The sequence below is a fragment of the Sorex araneus genome, chromosome 4 (genome assembly GCF_027595985.1).
Source record: "Sorex araneus isolate mSorAra2 chromosome 4, mSorAra2.pri, whole genome shotgun sequence".
In the NCBI taxonomy this organism is placed as follows: domain Eukaryota; kingdom Metazoa; phylum Chordata; class Mammalia; order Eulipotyphla; family Soricidae; genus Sorex; species Sorex araneus.
The window spans coordinates 172,196,925-172,215,201 of NC_073305.1; the positions used below are offsets into that span (position 1 = coordinate 172,196,925).

An 18,277-nucleotide genomic window follows, 5' to 3' on the forward strand; every position below is an offset into this window, starting at 1 on the left:
AAAAGAAGGGGCAGGAAAAGAAGCATGGGAGTCAGCTAGAATAAGTATGGCCTTTGAGTCTTGCTTGAGTCTCTCATTTCATCTGTCCATCACCCTATGACACTGGCTGGTTCATGTAACCACAATTTCTTCATCTCTCCCTATGATAAAATTCATCTTTGAGTTTCCCGTAGAGCCCAAGACCGTAAATTTCACTCTGGAGACACACTGCGCTTGGTATTGAGGGCTGGACAAGGATTGTTCCTGTCTGTGGAATAAACGGGTATGGACTGGAGCTCACAGACCTCCTTTGGTAATGCAGTACAACCTGTCCCATGCACTGTGGCTCAGGCTACTTTGGTCTTGAGGTGGCCAACCATGCTCTCAATTAGGTCGTACAAAAATATAACTACATCCCTAAGTTCCTTGGCCACTGATCAACACACTGTTCATTTCTCACTGTCAGACTTCTATGGAAATATCGAGAGAAAATGAATTCGCGGGGGCTGGAGCAATAGCACAGTGGGTAGGACGTTTGCCTTGCACGCGGTCGACCCGGGTTTGATTCCCAGCATCCCATATGGTCCCCTGAGCACCGCCAGGAGTGATTCCTGAGTGCAGAGCCAGGAGTAACCCCTGTGCATCGCCAGGTGTGACCCAAAAAGAAAAAAAAAATGAATTCGCCACAGTATGCTGGACTGGAAAGGCACTGAGTCAAATACGCATGTGTTATAAAGTGGCCCTGGATTGTCACAAGGCCTCAGAAAGGTAGCTCTGCTCACTAAGTCTCAATGGAAATAAACAGGTAACGGGTCTACTTTGAATGCCATGCAGTGTTGTGGGGGATAAGAAAAGCAGCAATGCTTTATACACTGGAGCTAAAATCACTAGTAGCTTCTGGGGAGATGTCTACTGCCCTATGGCCTGGCTGACCCGGGGAAGGGTTCCTGTCGTAACACTCGCCAGGCATGGATGCAAGCATCCCACTAGCTCCAAGGCATCTGCCACGGAGGGCCCGGCTCCAGAGTTTTCTGGAGTTTTCTGGAGCAGGGCTGCGGGCTGGAGTCAGACTCTGTGTAGGGAGAGAAAGTCAGTCCTGACCCCAACCAGGTTCTGCAGGTCTGTCATTATCATCATTTATGAAAAAAAGAATTTCAGGAGAAGACAAATAGTGAAATAAAACAATTTTATTGAGGAAATATGAGGAGAGAGGGTGAGGGAGAAAGAGAAACGCACATTCCAGAGAGAACAACACAACTGTCTTTTCCAAGTGAAAGGAATTACACCTCCCTAACTGAAACTTGGCAACCCAGAATGGAGGCGCGCCCTGGCTGCTTCTGCAAACTGGGTTTTACCGTCATTTTCCCCAGCTGAGTCCATGTAGGGCTTTCTGTGCAGACAGTCTCTTCCGGGGCCGTGTCTAGGGGAAAGGACTTAGCATTTTTGGTCTTCTCTGCTTTTGCTTTGTTTTCGGTCACTGTGCTCAGGGCTGACTCTTAGCTTTGCAGCCAGGGCTCACTCCTGGCTGGCTCCGGGGCAGATGCCACCTGGCGAGCCCCCGGCCCACTGTGCTCTCTCTCACAGCTTCCGGCTCCTCTGAGCTCCTCTCGAGTGTGGCTCCAGCCTTCTCTCATCAGGCCTCTGATTCTGCTTCCACAAAGGGATTCTGGCCTCGGTGCCTTTGGGCTACTCTAGGGCTGGTGACAAAGCGAATCACCTCTTGTTTTCATTGCTTACCGAGGAACTCACTGCTAAGAGACCCCCTGGGCCTGGGAGCTTCAGAGCCCCCCCAACCACTGTGAAGAGGAAGCCAACAACGTCCCCCCAGCCATCGTCCAGTGCTCACGGGGGCTCTCTGCATAGTCTGGCTTTTTGTTCTATTTCCTTCCTTGGCCACTGACCCACTCTCATTCAGTAGCTTCATTTCAGTTCTACGAAATATGTGTGTGCGTGTGTGCGCGTGCGTGCGTGTGCATGTGCGTGCATGTGCGTGCGTGTGCATGCGCGTGTGTGTGCGCGCATGTGTGGTTGCGTGCATGCTTGGTCGCGTGCATGTGTGGGAGCATATGGGTGGCAGAAACATAAGTCAAGAAACCTTCTTGACGCCCTGCCTTTTTCGTTCTGTGTGCCATGCGGGGAGGAAGAACCCCGCGAAGCCCAGAACACCGCAGAGGCAGAGGCGGTGTCTGTGAAGCAAAGGGCTTCTCTTCCGGGGCAGTGGGGCCTGCATGCATCCCCCTCATCTCTGGCTACAAAGGATAGTGCAGGGCCACGCGCTCGGAGGCATTTCCTCATGCACAAGTCACAGCTTCTTTGGGACACACTTCAAAGGCACAGCTCAACCCAAGGCTGCCGGAGCGTCAGCCCCGGACTAACGTGGACACGCCAGGTGGGGCCACAGTCTTTCCCATTCAGGCAGATCCTCTGTTTCTGGGTCATGGTACCAAAAGCCCCCAAGGCCCCCCCAAGGAAAGAGGCCGATGGCCCAACTACACGCGACATCTGGAAGCACAGACTTTCCCGAATTTCTGGAAGAAATCTTCTTGCGCCTGGGTCAGGGCGTCCTCGTCAATGTACACGGCCGGCCGCTTGGCCATGACGAAGTACTGCACCTTCCGCAGCTTCCAGCCCAGCACGTACAGGAGCCAGCCGCACACGGCCGCCGTGGAGCGGCCCACGCCGGCGTTGCAGTGCACGTACACCGTGTGTCCGTTCTCCAGCAGCCCGTGCAGGAGACACACCGCCTGCGGCAGCATCTGCACTCGGCCTGCAGCGGGGAAAGCACAGGGGACACGAGCATGAGGGCAGGCTCACGGCTCCCGAGAGTTCGCCCTTGGCTGGCAAGCAAGCTTAGAACCACTTCCACACCTGACGACGGGGAAGGAGGAAGGGCGCTGCGGCGGGACTGCGGTGCCCGGACCGGACCCACCACCTGCCGCTCCTTCTGGGTGGGCGCTCAGCTCCCCAGAAAGGGAAGGCAGCGCCTGCTCACCGTCAGGAGAACGGGTTGTTATAACCTTCAGAGGGGGTTGTAGGGTCCGGGCAGGGGTTTTCAAAAAGCTGAGACAGATGCTGTCACCCGAGTCTCCTTTAGTCCAAAAGGACCTTCCCGGGGAACGGAAAGCACAGACTTAGCCCTACTGCAAGGGGTCCATCTTATTCACGCACCACAGGAGAACTTCCAGTGCCCGCCCCATGGTGAGTTCTTATTAACTGGGAATACACAGTAGAACTAACGGATCATCTGCTTATTCCCTCGTGATCTCTGTCACTGTATCACTGTCATCCTGTTGCTCTTCGATTTGCTCGAGCGGGCACCAGTAACATCTCTATTGTGAGACTTGTTGTTACTGTTTTTGGCATATTGAATACGCCATGGGTAGTTTGCCAGGCTCTGCTGTGCGGGCAGGATACCCTCAGTAGCTTGCCGGGCTCTCTGAGAGGGATGGAAAAATCGAACCTCGGTCGGCCACGAGCAAGGCAAATGCCCTACCCACTAAAAAGGATTCCCTCTTTATTACCGGTTAACAATTTATACAGCTATGACCTTCACCCTTCACGTAACTGTTATGCTGATTACTCAATGATTCCAAAATCTTCTCACCACATTTAGAGGGCAGGGATGCCCCTAACATCATCCAGCTCCTGCAACTTTCTCCTCACAGGCTCTCAGAGTAAAGGTACCGGGGCTGTCCTGGGGGGGAGGGGGTGTTCATTTGTTTGAATGACATCAAGAAAACATGCCAGAGGGTCCGCAGGGCCCCGGATGTGTCACAAACACACCTCATGTGTGTCTGTGACCGGACATTCCCTAACTCCTCCATCCTCCATGACCCAAGGGTCCAAGAGCTCTGGGGGATCCCCAGAGGGGCCACACAGAAGAGCCCCGGCCAGCTTCATGCTGCCACCTGCTAGAGACTCGGAAAGGCAGAAGGGCACCCAACTCAGTGACAGCACTGCACCCCTTCCCAAGGGCCCCGGGTCCCGGAGTCTCACTTGAGTGCGTTTGGACTCCCCGCAGAAGATATCCCTCCATCCTTCCTTCAACAGACTGGGAGTCACTTTCCCTGACGGAGCCAACTCAGTACACAGTGCTCAGGCCTCACCATCCCAGCAAAGATGGTCAAAGGCCCAACTGACCTGTTGAACCCCCTCAGTTTCCCTCTATCTAAGAGGGGCACGAACCAGGGCCTCAAAGATTTAAGAGGATCCTCTACATGAAAGCCAAGACATAACTCAGCTCTGGCTGCGGGTGTTGTTCATCCTTCTAACGCAGGGACCTAAAAGCCGTGTAGCCCTTGAGAAGCGTTTCTCCCTGGAATCCCTTTCAGTGGCCACACTATGCAGGCGCCCTGCTCCTGTCTCCTCGGGTCGTGCCACTGCAGACTCCTGAGACCCGTGAACTGGAGATGTGCCACGGCCCACGCAGCGAGTCCCCGAGTCCAAACTGAGCCGTAAGCCAAACTGAGACTTCCCACTGCATGCTGGGCTCTGCCGGCCCTGAGGGGATATGCTCACAGGGCCCACCACCTAAGAAGCTCCAGCCTAAGGACAATAAAATACCCTCGACCTGTGACAAAGCGTGGGATGCTGGAAGTATACCCACTTAGGAATGAAGGGGGTCCCCGGGACAGCACTTGCGATATACTGACAGTGTCACCCAGAGTCCCTGCTTTGGACGTTTCATCTACTTGGGCTCCATCCAATTAAATTCCGTATGAATTAAATATATGACGTTTCCATTCTTTAAAAAAAGCCATTCTTCAGAGCAACACAGAAATAAATATTTGATGTACAATATTCCATATTTCCAATTCTAAATTGGAAATGTACTTGAAATGCTAAACCCTTTGCAAGGGTTTAACACTCCACAGGGGTTAATTCCACAGCAGGATGCTGTGATTCTTACTTTGTAACTTAAGAGTCCTTGATTGCTCCTAGATGCTCAAAAGCATTCTTTAAGAATATGAATATAGGGCTGGAAGAATAGCGCAGCAGGTAGGGCATTTTCCTTGCTCCCCGCCGATCCAGGTTCGATTCCCAGCATCCCATATGGTCCCCCGAGCACCGCCAGGAGTAATTCCTGAGTGCAGAGCCAGGAGTAACCCCTGAATATCGCTGAGTGCAACCCAAAAAGGAAAAAAAAAGAAGAATATGAATATAAACAAAATAAAACAATGCCCAAAACTATCACTGACTATCTGAGACACTTACAAGAGCACCCTTAAATCTAGTGTCTGGGCCACACCTTCTCAGGCTAACTGAACTAGGGACAGATAGAAGCTTCCAGAGAGCCTTAGAGATGTGGTCCCAGTGGTGGAACTCAAGATTTGCATGTATGAGGTCCCAAGTCGGATTCCTGGCACCACATGTCCCCATGAGCACAGTCACTTGCGACAGCAATAAACACTCACATATGCACATTCATAAATGCATAAACATGCAAAAATTTCCGTCAATATGCAAATAAGCACACAAACATTGTGAGAAAGAGATGCAAGGATATGAAGGGGGCAGCATTTCTGAAACTAGTTAGCCAAAAAATAACAAAAAAATATATTCCTGGCACAACTTTTAGCACTTTACACCCCCCCCCCCCACACACACACACAAACTTCCTTCCTTTCTTGCTTGCTTGCTTTTTGGGTCATACCCAGCAATGCACAGGGCTTACTCCTCGCTCCTGCACTCAGGAATTATTCCTGGCAGTGCTTGAGTGACCATATGAGATGCTGGAAATCGAAACCCGGTCAGCCACGTGCAAGGCAAATGCCCTACCAGCTGTGTTATAGTTCCAGCCCCTTCTTTCTTACTCTAGGGGTAAATTTCTGTATGAATCCACTATTATTTTGCATGACATCTTCTTATCCTCTTAGGAACACAGATAAGACCCATGGTATCAAAAACATCCTTTGGGGAAAATCTGAAAATCATAGGACTAATAACCACTGTCGCATCTTTTATGGTGTTCGAAACACTTTCATATCCATTCCCAATCACGTTCATAACAATACGTTTTGTTTGGGGACTATCCCCCAGCAAAGACTAGGGGCTAACTCTGGTTCTGTCTCAGGAGAACCACATGTGGTGTCTGGGATTCGAACCTGGATCTCTGGCCCGTCATTCTACTCGAATCCCGTAAGGCACAGACGGTCACCCCTGTCTGCCCCACGCAGGCCCTGGATGACCCCATGCAATACAGCCGTGGTGATGAGCAGACTCGAGCCGGAGTGGGAGGCCCACAGGCAGAGTCTTTCCATCAGGGCAGAGCTGAATTCGGGGCACTGAGTCCAAGAAATGAACTCGAGCGCACGGAGCAGAAGGGCCGGCCAAGGACGCGGGCCGTGGCTCTCACAGCAGGTGGGCAGGGCAATAGCCTGTTATCAGCAGCACCTCACAGAGAGTCACAGTGCAGTCTCCGGGCGAAGGGAGCAGATTTGCAGCTTTCCGGAGGGTTCTGCTCGAGGGGATGCTGTCTGTTTGCGACTCGGAGATGTAGGCGCAAACCAGAATTTTTTTAAAACCTTTTTTTTAAAGAAGAAAAAAAAAAAGAAAAAAACCTAGACACCCCGCCCCCCCTCCTGCATATGACAAAATGTACACAAATAAGGATCGATGGCACAGTTGATTGTAACAGGCCCTGCGACAACCAGTGGTGACAGTTTGGGTCTAACGAACTGTCTGCTTTCTCAGGCGCTACCTGACAGCATTATGCTGCAGCTCACAACACTTGCAGCTGCGTTTTTCTCCAGGTTCTAAAAATATCCCGCCGAATTCATCCACACCCCCGTTGTGCTAATACTGTGAACCGCAGATGATCGATCTACCGGTCAAAAAACTCCCCTGTGACCCAGGAAGGGTCATGAACCCTTTGGTTACTCGTGGGGCTATGCAGAGCCCAAGACACCCCGGAAGCGGTCAGTCTCGGTGGCTGGTGTTTGCCACGTGGACGCTGTCACGGCTGTCACACTGCCTCCATGTGGAGGGCGAGCCACCGATATTCCTGGCACGTGGGAACTGTGACCTAAACAACCCCAGTGGGTCTCTGGGCATTTTTTTTTTTTTTTTGCTTTTTAGGTCACACCTGGCAATGTACAGGGGTTACTCCTGGCTCATGCACTCAGGAATTACTCCTGGCGGTACTCAGGGGACCATATGGGATGCTGAGAATTGAACCTGGGTCGGCCGCGTGCAAGGCAAATGCCCTACCCGCTGTGCTATTGCTCGAGTCCCTCTGGGCATATTTTTTCCCTCAGGTTTCTGTTTGTGCTCACAGTGTGGTATGAAAAAGCTGGAGTGCTCGGGGCTTCGGCGGGATTAGCCGCTGTGGGGTGGAAGGCCACGGCTGCCTCCTTAGCGGCTGTCTCACCACTCGCCACAGCCTTTTCTCACCCTTCTCCGAAGGGATAACAGTGCCATCAAGTCCAAACCCCAGACGTGAGAACCAGCTCGACTCTGTCTTTCTCCATCTGGCTTATGCCACTAAGCCTCAGGCCCCGCAGGTCCAGCCTCATTGCTGCAAGTGTCAGGACTTCAGTGCTATAGACGTCACCTTACGATGCGGGTGTTATTTCAATAAAAAGAAACAAATGAAACAAGAAGCGAAAATTCAGCACACCTCTGGATGCTACAGGCACACCACCCTGACAACAGCCTTGGTTTGGAAACCAGATATACACAATGAACCTAGAGTCAATAATTTCTCTTCTGTGCAGTAGTTCTCACTCTCCCTCCCTCCCTCCCTCCTTACCTCCCCCCTCCTTCTTCTCTCTCTCTCCTTTCTATGAAAAAAAAAAAAAGCTCAATATCTGCATCTCATTTCCTTGAATCAAGAGGAGTAGCAAAATGACTTTTTTTTTTTTTTTTTTTGCTTTTTGGGTCACACCCGGCGATGCACAGGGGTCATTCCTGGCTCTACACTCAGGAATTATCCCCAACAGTGCTTAGGGGACCATATGGGATGCTGGGAATCGAACCCAGGTCGGCCGCGTGCAAGGCAAGTGCCCTACCTACTGTGCTATCGCTCCAGCCCCAAAATGACATCTTCAGGAAGCAAGACTGTCCCACCCCACAGTAAGTCAGTTCCCACCGTGGGGACGGGTTTGTGGCTAAGCAATAAAACCCCTTCCTGACATGTGAAAGGCCTTGGGTTCAATCCCCAACACTGTCCATATAAAACCGAAACAGACTCTAAAATCCAGCTCAAAGTACCCAGGAGGACCACCGGAGATGCCGAGGCCCCCTCGCTGTCTTCTGTGGGTCGTTCTTCCCATGGACACTGCGCAGATAAGTGACCACCCTTATAACTTGGGACTTTGTCTGACTCTCTGCAGACCTCCGTGAAGAGTCTGTCCGAGCAAGTGGGGGAGAAGCTGCAGCAGGTCTGGGAACTGTTCTGAGTCTGCGTGCGCTGAAACCCAGGCTGACTCTCTCCAGCCCAAGACCACGCAACCTTCTGTGGAGTGGCCTTAACTACTTTCGTGCCTCAGTTTCTTTCACTGTAAAAGGGAGATGATCACCAAATCCTCAGTGTCACTGCGAGAAGCAAATGAGTTGTAACCCAAACATGAAAGTCTATAACTAGGGGCTGGAGCGATAGCACAGTGGAGAGGGCGTTTGCCTTGCATGCGGCCAACCTGGGTTCGATTCCCAGCATCCCATATGGTCCGCTGAGCACCACCCAGAGTAATTCCTGAGTGCAGAGCCAGGAATGGCCCCTGTGCATCGCCAGGTGTGACCCAAAAAGAGATGAATAAATTAAAAAATTTAAAAATCTAAAAAAAAAAAAGAAGAAAGCTTGTAACTATCTCACGGTGATTCAATAAAATTTAAAATATACATATTTTAAATTTGAGAAGTCAATGAGTCTTTGTGTGCCATTTCTCCAGGGCATGCCGTGCAATGTGTTCTTTGGAGCAAGAGGGCTGGCGGTGGTACTTCCTCTCAGGCCTCAGGACCTCCCTTCCTTCTTATCCCCAGAATAGCAGTTCACCGGAGTCCCTCAGTTGAGCGGTCCACAGCTCTCTGCTGCCCCCTGCCGACAGCTGGTTGACAGTCTTTGTGTATCGCGGCTCTCGTGGCCTCAGGTTCAGTCTCTAACACCCAGGTTTGCAATGCGAGTCTTTGCTCCAAAATCCCACGCTTCTGCTTTTCCTCCAGCCTGGCATGGCCTCTCTCCCTCCACTAATGACCTGTCATACCTCCCTGACATTCGATGACAACCCGATAGCCACCTCACTTCCCGCTCCTCCCCAGGAAATGCGCCTCCCGTGCCACAGCCCACCTAGAGCACAAGACTCATGCCTCCCACCTTCTTCCGTCATTAGTGCTCAACGTGTGTAAGGCACCTCTGACTACTACATCACAAGGATGCCTTAGGCTGTCCCTGACTGCTGGGCAGCACCCGAAAGTCACCCGGATTTCATCTTTATCAAAACAAGCTCAGCCGGGGCTGGAGCAATAGCACAGTGGGGAGGGCGTTTGCCTTGCATGCAGCTGACCCGGGTTCAATTCCCAGCATCCCATATGGTCCCCTGAGCACCGCCAGGGGTAATTCCTGAGTCCAGAGCCAGGAGTGGCCCCTGTGCATCATCGTTTGGGTCACAAACGATGACCCAAAAAGCAAAGAAAAAAACAAGCTCAGCTAACACTTGCACAAAAAATGAGGTTTCGCTGTGGATCCGCTACTCTGTACCACGTCGCTTCTCTGATTAATCCTCACCTTCAGGACTGCGGGATCGTCTCACTGGCACCCTCACACCTGTTCTGGTTTCCTCTCCAACCTACCCTTCGCAACACAATTTGAGTGCACGGCTGGAGTGAAAACATGATTGTCTGGGCATGCCCCTGCCTCTCATTCTTTCAAACGCTTCTCACCACTTTGGCAAAGGATCTAAAGTCCTTCTTGGGGCCAGGAACTGCCAACCCTTCTCCCTCTTGCTCCGACCTGCACTCGGGCTGTTCTTCTGGGTCCTACAACAGTCCACACTCTCCGCATCAACCAATCTTCTCGAGCTGCGGCTTGAAATCTGCTTGAAATCCTCTTTCCCGCCTCATACCTCCCAACCCGTCTTCACATCTTCTAGAAGAAATTACTTCCAAAGGAAGCCTTTCCTGCACCCTCTTCCTACATCCATTTTGTCTGAGCATGCTCTCATAGCAAGTGTATTTCACAAACAACAACAACACCAAAAACCTAACTCGTCATGATTTTAAATTTGTCTGAAGTCATGTGAGTAACACCTCTCTTCCCTGTAGGGTATGCCCCATGAAGAGAAGCGCTTCTGGGGGCTGGAGCGATAGCACAGCAGGGAGGGAGTCTGCCTTGCATGAAGCCGACCCGGGTTCGATTCCCAGCATTCCATATGGTCCCCCGAGCACCTCCAGGAGCAATTCCTAAGTACATCAGCCAGGAGTAATCCCTGTGCATCCAAAAGTGTGACCCAAAAAGGAAAAAAAAAAGAGAGAAGCTCTTCAGCCTCTCTTCTGCACCCCTGAATTTTCAGTTTCTAGCCTAATGCCACCCACAGTAGATTTCTAATATACATCAGGTAATGACTGAACAAATAAAAGTTGTATTAAACAGAACTTTGGCTAGGATGTCAAGACAGAGCCTTTTATTTATTTATTTATTTATTTATTTATTTATTCCATTTCTATTTTTCATGGGTCATTCGATTTTAGAAAGACAGATAAGTAATAGACATTTACTTATCTGAAACACTTTCACCAGGGAACCAGAAAGGTTCTTCTATCTTTGAAAGAGATGTGGGGGCATTGAAAGGGAGGGGCCTTGGGAGCTTTGGGGAGGGAGGTGTGCAATGGGCAGGGGTCTGAATTACCATACAGAAAAACTTCATTAACCACATTTTAAATCACAGTACCAGGGCTGGAGCAATAGTACAGCAGGTAGCGCATTTGCCTTGTATGCAGCCGACCCGAGTTTAATCCCCAGCATCCCATATGGTCCCCCGAGCACTGCCAAGAGTAATTCCTGAGTGCGTGAGCCAGGAGTAACCCCTGTGCATCGCAAGGTATGACCCCAAAAGAAAATAAATAAATAAATAAACACTACCTCAATTTTTTTTTTCCATTAAGAACAAAAAAGAAACTCTTCCACCTCTTTTTACCTTCAGTGCTCATATCAGGGGTCGGCATCCAGATGTAAACCAAGCCTTCCTCCTTATACAGTTTCACCAGCGTGTCTGGACTCATGCGTTCCTGGTAGCGATTACAGCCCCCGGAATTGTGTAGAATATCCGCCTCGGTCTGGAAATTCATGACAGCTGTAATCCCCAACTCGTGCTTCAGTCGGATGGTCACGTGCTCCACTCGGCGGGGACAGCTGCCCAGCCAGAGATTCTGCAGAATTCTAATAAGAACACATGGAGCCAACCATTATTGTTACAATTTGAGATCTGAGGAATGGCCTAAAAATAAAAAATAAAAAAAAAACAAACATTTTGTATTAAAATTCAAGTAACCTTTAAATCTGGTCCCAGGAAAGCTGTATGTGAGCATGAAGGCCTGGAGCAAGGAGGAAAGTGAGAGAGCCGGGGTGCATGCCCGGTGTGCACAGGGTCCTGAGCTCCGTGCCCAGAATTTATGGGCCCCCAGAGGCCCTAAGATATGGCCCTTAACTGGCCCACATCCAAAAACACAAAAGCAACTGGTGTTGGTGTGGATGTGGGGAGAAAGGGGCTCTCCTTCACTGCTGGTGGGAATGCCGACTGGTTCAACCCTTTTGGAAAACAATATGGACGATTCTCAAAAAAATTAGAAATTGAGCTCCCATTTGACCCAGCAATACCACTCCTGGGAATATATCCTGGAGAGGCAAAAAGGTATAGTAGAAATGACATCTGCATTTCTATATTAATTGCAGCACTGTTTACAATAGCCACAATCTAGAAAAAATCAGAGTGCCTAAAAACAGACGACTGGTTAAAGAAACTTTGCTTTACATCTACACAATGGAACACTATGCAGCTGTTAGAAAAGACAAAGTCATGAAATTTGCATATAAGTGGATCAACATGGAAAGCATCATGTTGAGTAAAATGAGTCAGAAAGAAAGAGACAGACATAGAAAGGTTGCACTCGTATGTGGAATATAACGTAGCAGAGAGGTACGAGCTTGCAATGATGCAATTTCTGGCAGAAATTTCTTTGGACTTAGTTACTAAAATACTGAAATACAGAAATCCAAAACTGTGCAGCCGCTATTACAGCTGCGCAACCTCATGTCTCTTCATTCTCAGCAATGGAAAACAAATTATCCAATGCTTCCTTTTCAGCAGGTCTGACTTTGGCGGGGGAGGGGGGCAAACACCAAAGAATAATAGTGAGTTTTTTGTTGAAATATTGAATGTAATCAAAGTAAAGAGCAAGTAAAGTGAAATTTATCAGCTACACAGGCGGGGGGCAGGAGGGGAAACGTATACTGTGGTTCTTGGTGGTGGAATATGTGCACTGGTGAAGGGACAGGTATTTGAGCATTGTATAACTGAGACTTAAGCCTGAAAGCTTTGTAACTTTCCACATGATGATTCAATAAAAAAATTTTAAAAAGGGGGGGAGGGCTGGAGCGATAGCACAGAAGGTAGGGCAATTGCTTTGCATGCAGCTGACCCAGGTTCGATTCCCAGCATCCCATATGGTCCCCTAAGCACGGCCAGGGGTAATTCCTGAGTGGAGAGCCAGGAGTGACCCCTGAGCATCGCTGGGTGTGACCCAAAAAGAAAAAAAAAAAAAGATGTGGCCCTTCTGTGGTTCTACTGATCTCAAGTACTGGGCCTTAGCAGCAGTGCAAAACCCAATCCTAACGCTGAATCGTCCAACATGCACAACTGGGTGGAGTATTGTACTCCTGGAGGCCCCGGCCCCACGGCCACTACGTGGGTGCCAAAACTACCCTGAACAGAAAAGGACAGGAGAGCCAGCCTCATTATTCAGGGGGGGAAAGTACCGGCACTGTTGTTTGGGGGAAAGCCATTCAGGTAACTGGGGCAGACAGTGGCAAAAGGATACCATCGAATAGCATGGTCAAATAAATCCATAAGTGCATACATGGTTCAACATTAAAAAATCCAAAGCTGTATTTCAGATACAAATTAAAAGCATAATTATGACAGTCCATACAGTCTAGAAATAGTTTGCTCAAATTCAGTGATTATTCCTCCTTGGAACCTTATGTAAAATTTCAAATAGCATGAGATCTTTTATTAACTGACTGATTGGGGTGGGAGGGATACACCTAGCAGGGCACGGGATTATTCCAAGATTTGCACTCAGGGATCATTCCTGGTAATGCTCAGGGAACCACACAATATGCCGAGAATTGAACCCAGGTTGGCTGTATGTGAAGCAAGTGCCTCACCTGCTGTGCTATCTCTCTGGCCCCCTGTGTGAGACTCACTATTATTCTGGCCCCCTGTGTGAGACCTTTAAGACTTGTTGCATACCAGAAACTAACAGACAGCAATCTCCTTTCAATTAAAATCAAAGCCAGAAGTATTTCATTAGAATTCAATAATGTTCTATGCTCATCAAAAGCTATAAGGTAAAAAGAAATTATTTGTAAAAGAGAGAAAATATTATTTCTATATTTCAAGTATGACTCACATATCTAAGTTTTCCTAGTGCTGGACCCACCATCAGAAGATTCTGATTTACAATCAGTTCTCGGGTTATACTGGTGCTACTCATTTATAGCCAAAATCCTATGAAATACTCCTTAGAAATCCAACTCCCAAAAGCTACATAAAGTCTTAAAAGTATTAGGAATCAGGGAACTGGATAAGGAGAAATACATAAAAATCAAATAGGGCTTTCACTCAACTAGAAATAGCCAGATGGATATCAATCACATTCAAAAATAACAACAAAATTGTAAAATATCTAGGAATCCATAAAAACAGAAAGAACTGTATTTTTTAATTTACTGAGTGCACCATGATTTAGAAGTTATTCATAGTTAAGTTTCAAGCATACAATACCAATACCAATACCCAATACCAACTACTGATAGCGTCAACTTTTCTCCACCAATATCCAGTTTCCTTCCCACTCCCCCACTCTGCTTCCTTGATCGACACATTTTTAAGTTTGATGACTGTAGTTTGGAGCTTGTGCTTTTAGTTTTGTTGTCTCTGTGGTTCAGATGTAGATAAGCCACATCTTTGCTGGATGACTATAGCATTACAGTATAATTTCAAGTTACGAAATCAGATACCTACCAATTTATTACTCAATATGACTTTGGATATTTGAAATGTTTTATGATTTTATACAAACTTTGTGACTGACTTTCTTAGATCCTTTAAGAATGCCATCTGAATTTGGATGAGGATTGTATTGAATTGATATAATAATTTAGGCAAAGAGTCCATTTTGACAATACTGATTCTGTCAATCCCATTTCCAGTGAGTTCAGGCACAAGACAAAAATGTCCACTTTCTCCAGTTTAACTCAATAGAGCATTTTAAGTACTAGCAATGGCAATTGTGCAAGACAAATAAATCAAAAAGCTTCAAATTGGAAAAGTAGTCTAAACTATCGCTATTTGAAGATAATGTAAAAGAATACACAGAAGAGCCTCAAGAGTTCACTATGAAGCTCCTAGAAATCATAAAAAATAGTAGTTAGCTTCAAAATTAACATACACAAATTATTGCATTCTTATATGATCCTATAATGTAATAGAACTCAGTGTCTATTCCACTCAAAATAATATCCAAAAACATCACATAACTAGGAATCAACTTAACAAAAGACGCGAGAGATACACTCATAAAAAACCACACATCACCTAAAAAAGAAATAGAAGATGACCTTTGGAAATGGATCAAAAAAATTTAATATGAAAGTATGGGAGGAAAAAAAACCAACAACAACATATAGAGATACCATGTCTTTTAATTAGAATGTAAAAGTATAAAATGCAAATATTTTCATCACTTGTACCACTTGTCATCCATTGTTCATCAATTTGCTCAAGCGGGCACCACTAACGTCTCCATTTGTCCCTGCTGTGTCCTAGTGTAGCCCAATGGTATCTGCTCGCCCCAGGAACACAAAGAACCTCAAACCGTTCATTCAGGGTCTTGACGAAGAAGTCTGACCACCCCGTAGGTGGGCGGCCACACATTCTTTTGACATCCCGTGGAATCCAGTTGGTAACAGCTCTAGTTCAGCAGTCATCTCTAAATCACATTACATGTCCAGCCCATCTGATTTTCGATGCCTTGGCAAATAACACAGCGTGCCTGATTCTCGATCGTTGATGGAGGTCGGAACTCCGGATTCCTTCTTTCACTTGAGTGAAACATGATAGTCCAAGCATAGCTTTTTCTATTCCTCTTTGGGACACCCGAATAGCATTCTCATCCTATTTTAGTAGGGCCCAGGTCCCTGAGGCATTTACGACTCAAGTATTTTCATAATTTATACAAATCTAATTATAATATTACAATCTATTGTGCATAGTGACTGTTGTCTTTTTCATCAGTCATTTCACATGTAAAATTTCTCTCCAGAATGAAAGTAGACACTATTTTTCAAATTTTACTTGAATTATGTCATCTGAGAACTAAACAGGCTAACTAGATAAAAAGAGCAGACATTATAAAACTCACCTATGTTTTCAGATATCTTCTTTCAAGCACAAAGAATTAAATTTCTCTGCCTCAAGTTAGGCATGACCATGTGACTTGCTGAGGACAAAAAGTGAGCTCACGTAAGACTTAATGCATGAGTTTTCAAGCTTTCTTTGAATGCTGCTGCTATGATTATCAGGCACTCATGGATACTGAGAGACTAGATATATGGCAATGGTCATGGAGACATTTTTAAAACTCTTTTTTGAGGGATTGAGGGCCTTTATTGAAATAAATAAAGTTATCTTTACTGAGGGATTGTGATTTACAATACAAGGTTTCTGCAAACTGGTAGGGAGGTACCATATCTGAATGCTCGCAAAATGAGATGCAATCTGAGGGCAAATTTTGCCATTTCTATGCCAAAGGCAGAGCAACAGGGGGGCTGAGTGACATTTGTTCGACCAGGACTAAACAAAGCCACCTCCTCCCAATCCACATCTGACTGCCTTCAGGGCGACTAACTGCCCAGCCAGAAAGGACTCTCCGAGACACAAAAAATATGCAGCAAATTTCCCATTGCCCGCTGTGCCTAGGTCCAGTCATTTTGCGAATATTTGAACACTTGGCTGGTGCTCATGCATAGTCAAATGTGGGGCGACAGATTCCACCAAAAAAAACATGCCAGTGGACCACAGGACATTTTCCAGTCTGGCTGAGCCTGAAAATACAGTGACAGACCCTGGAAAATACAAATATCCAGATAGCTGCACAGACCTCCTGGTTCCTGCAATTGCTATTGGAAACTCAGGACTGTGAGAGCTCCCATTTGCTACCTCACCATTTGGATATAATATTCCTGTACTGACAGGAACCAGCAACTTAGAATGCTAAAATGGGAGCACTGGTCTGCAAGTCTTTGGAGCTATAGATGCAACTTGTAACTATAAATTCCCAGCAGCAATCCAGAATGATATTAATTCAAAGCCACAGTCTTAGGCTGGCATTGGTGAGAATGAACGTCAGATTACTACCAGGGTTAAGAAAACCCAACCTACTCAGCCAGACCCCACTGAGAGCCAGACCCAACAAGGAAGCAGAGGCATTAACCTGCACTGAATGATGAAGGCAAAAGCCTTGGATAAATCCCAAACACACGCGGGCTTTGCTAACTCCCCACTGAAGACTTCAAATCAACAATATTCAGGACTGTCCCTGAACTGAGGAAACTTATGGAAGAACAGAGGAAGTACAAGAGTAGCAGGAAAATGTGATCAGAAATTACCAAGTTAAACGGCTGGAGAAACAGTATAGTGAGGAGGGTGCTTGCCTTGCACATGGCCAATCTGGGTTCAATCCCCAGTCCCAAATGGTCCCTAGGCACCACCAGAAGTAATTCCTAAGAGCAGAGCCAGAAGTAGCCCCCTAAACATAACTGGGTCTGGACCCAAAACAAAGAAATTATTGAGCTAAGAAACACTGTAGGTAAACTAACATGCAATAAAAGAATTCAGCAGCAGAATGGCAGATGCTAAGGAATGAACCAATGTGCTCAGGGATAAGGGAGATTAAATCATTTAAAAACACACACACACATACACACACACACACACACACACAACCTGTAAGAAGGAAAAGAGAAAACTTCAAATGAAGGTATCATATTCACAAAGGTAAAGATTTATCTATAGGAAACTATGTCACTATCAAAAGAATGTTCACTAGCTGGGAGAATTAACATTGCTAAAATGATCATCCTACCCAAAATGTTATACATATTCAATGTAATCCCTATCAAAATTTCAATGGCATTCTTCAAGGACACAGAAAAAACACTGCTCAATTCAAATGCAGACATGAAACTTCCCCAAATAACCACAGCAATGCTTGGAAAAGGGATAGGAAGCACTGTATTTACTGAGTTTAAAAATCACACTACATAGCTATTTACATAACCAACTGAGGTACTGCCAACCTAACTGTGAACTGTGAATGTCAAGGAAACAGGGAGAGACCTAGGTACACTGGAATATTGGCTCTTGGGTGGTGGGTATGGTGCATTGCGAGCACAGAATAATATTAAAATTATTGCATATCACGATTCCTCAATAAAACTGACTGAAAAGCAAAGTGATACTAATTAAAACAAAGTGGTGCTAGGATAAAAAACAGAATTTTGGAAAAATAAAATTGACAGCACAGAAGACACTCTGAGCTCTATGGACAATTAAATTATAACAATGGAGCGGAGGGCATCCAGTGGAGGAAAGAAAGTCTTCAACAAATGGTGCTGAGAACACTGAATAGTTACGTGCAAAATAATAATAACAAAATAACTAAACTGAACCTCTACTTCACACATAACACAAAAGCTAACGCAAAAGGGATTAAAACTTTGATGTTAGTCCCAACTCCACAAACATATAGAGGACTAAAGGGGAACTCTACGTGACACTTACTCTAGAGATGTCTTCAACTATGACAAAGAAAACAAATGTAAACAAATGGAACTATATCAAACTAAATTATTCTGTACTGCAAAAGAATTAAAGGTAAAATAACAAGACACCTTAGTGAATGATAGAAAACATCTGCAAAGCACATACCTGACAAAAGCTAATACCAAGACATAAAAAACTCACAAAAGTTGGGGCCAGAGCAATAGTACAGCAGATAGGGCATCTGCCTTGCATGCGGCTGA

At 46.6% G+C, this 18,277-nt stretch overlaps 1 protein-coding gene across 3 annotated transcripts in view; it reads right to left on the reverse strand.

Annotated features, from left to right (window-relative positions):
- Positions 1-1,154: 1,154 nt before the first annotated feature.
- EPM2A (EPM2A glucan phosphatase, laforin) overlaps positions 1,155-18,277 on the reverse strand; it is a 128,805-nt gene continuing 111,682 nt past the window's right edge. For all 3 annotated transcript variants that reach the window (XM_055135533.1, XM_055135534.1, XM_004609063.2), the window contains exons 3-4: positions 11,109-11,350; positions 1,155-2,746 (exon numbers count right to left, since the gene is read on the reverse strand). In XM_055135533.1, coding sequence (XP_054991508.1) covers positions 2,469-2,746; positions 11,109-11,350 — 520 coding nt within the window. In that variant the 3' untranslated portion in view covers positions 1,155-2,468. The remainder of the gene's footprint in view (positions 2,747-11,108; positions 11,351-18,277) is intronic.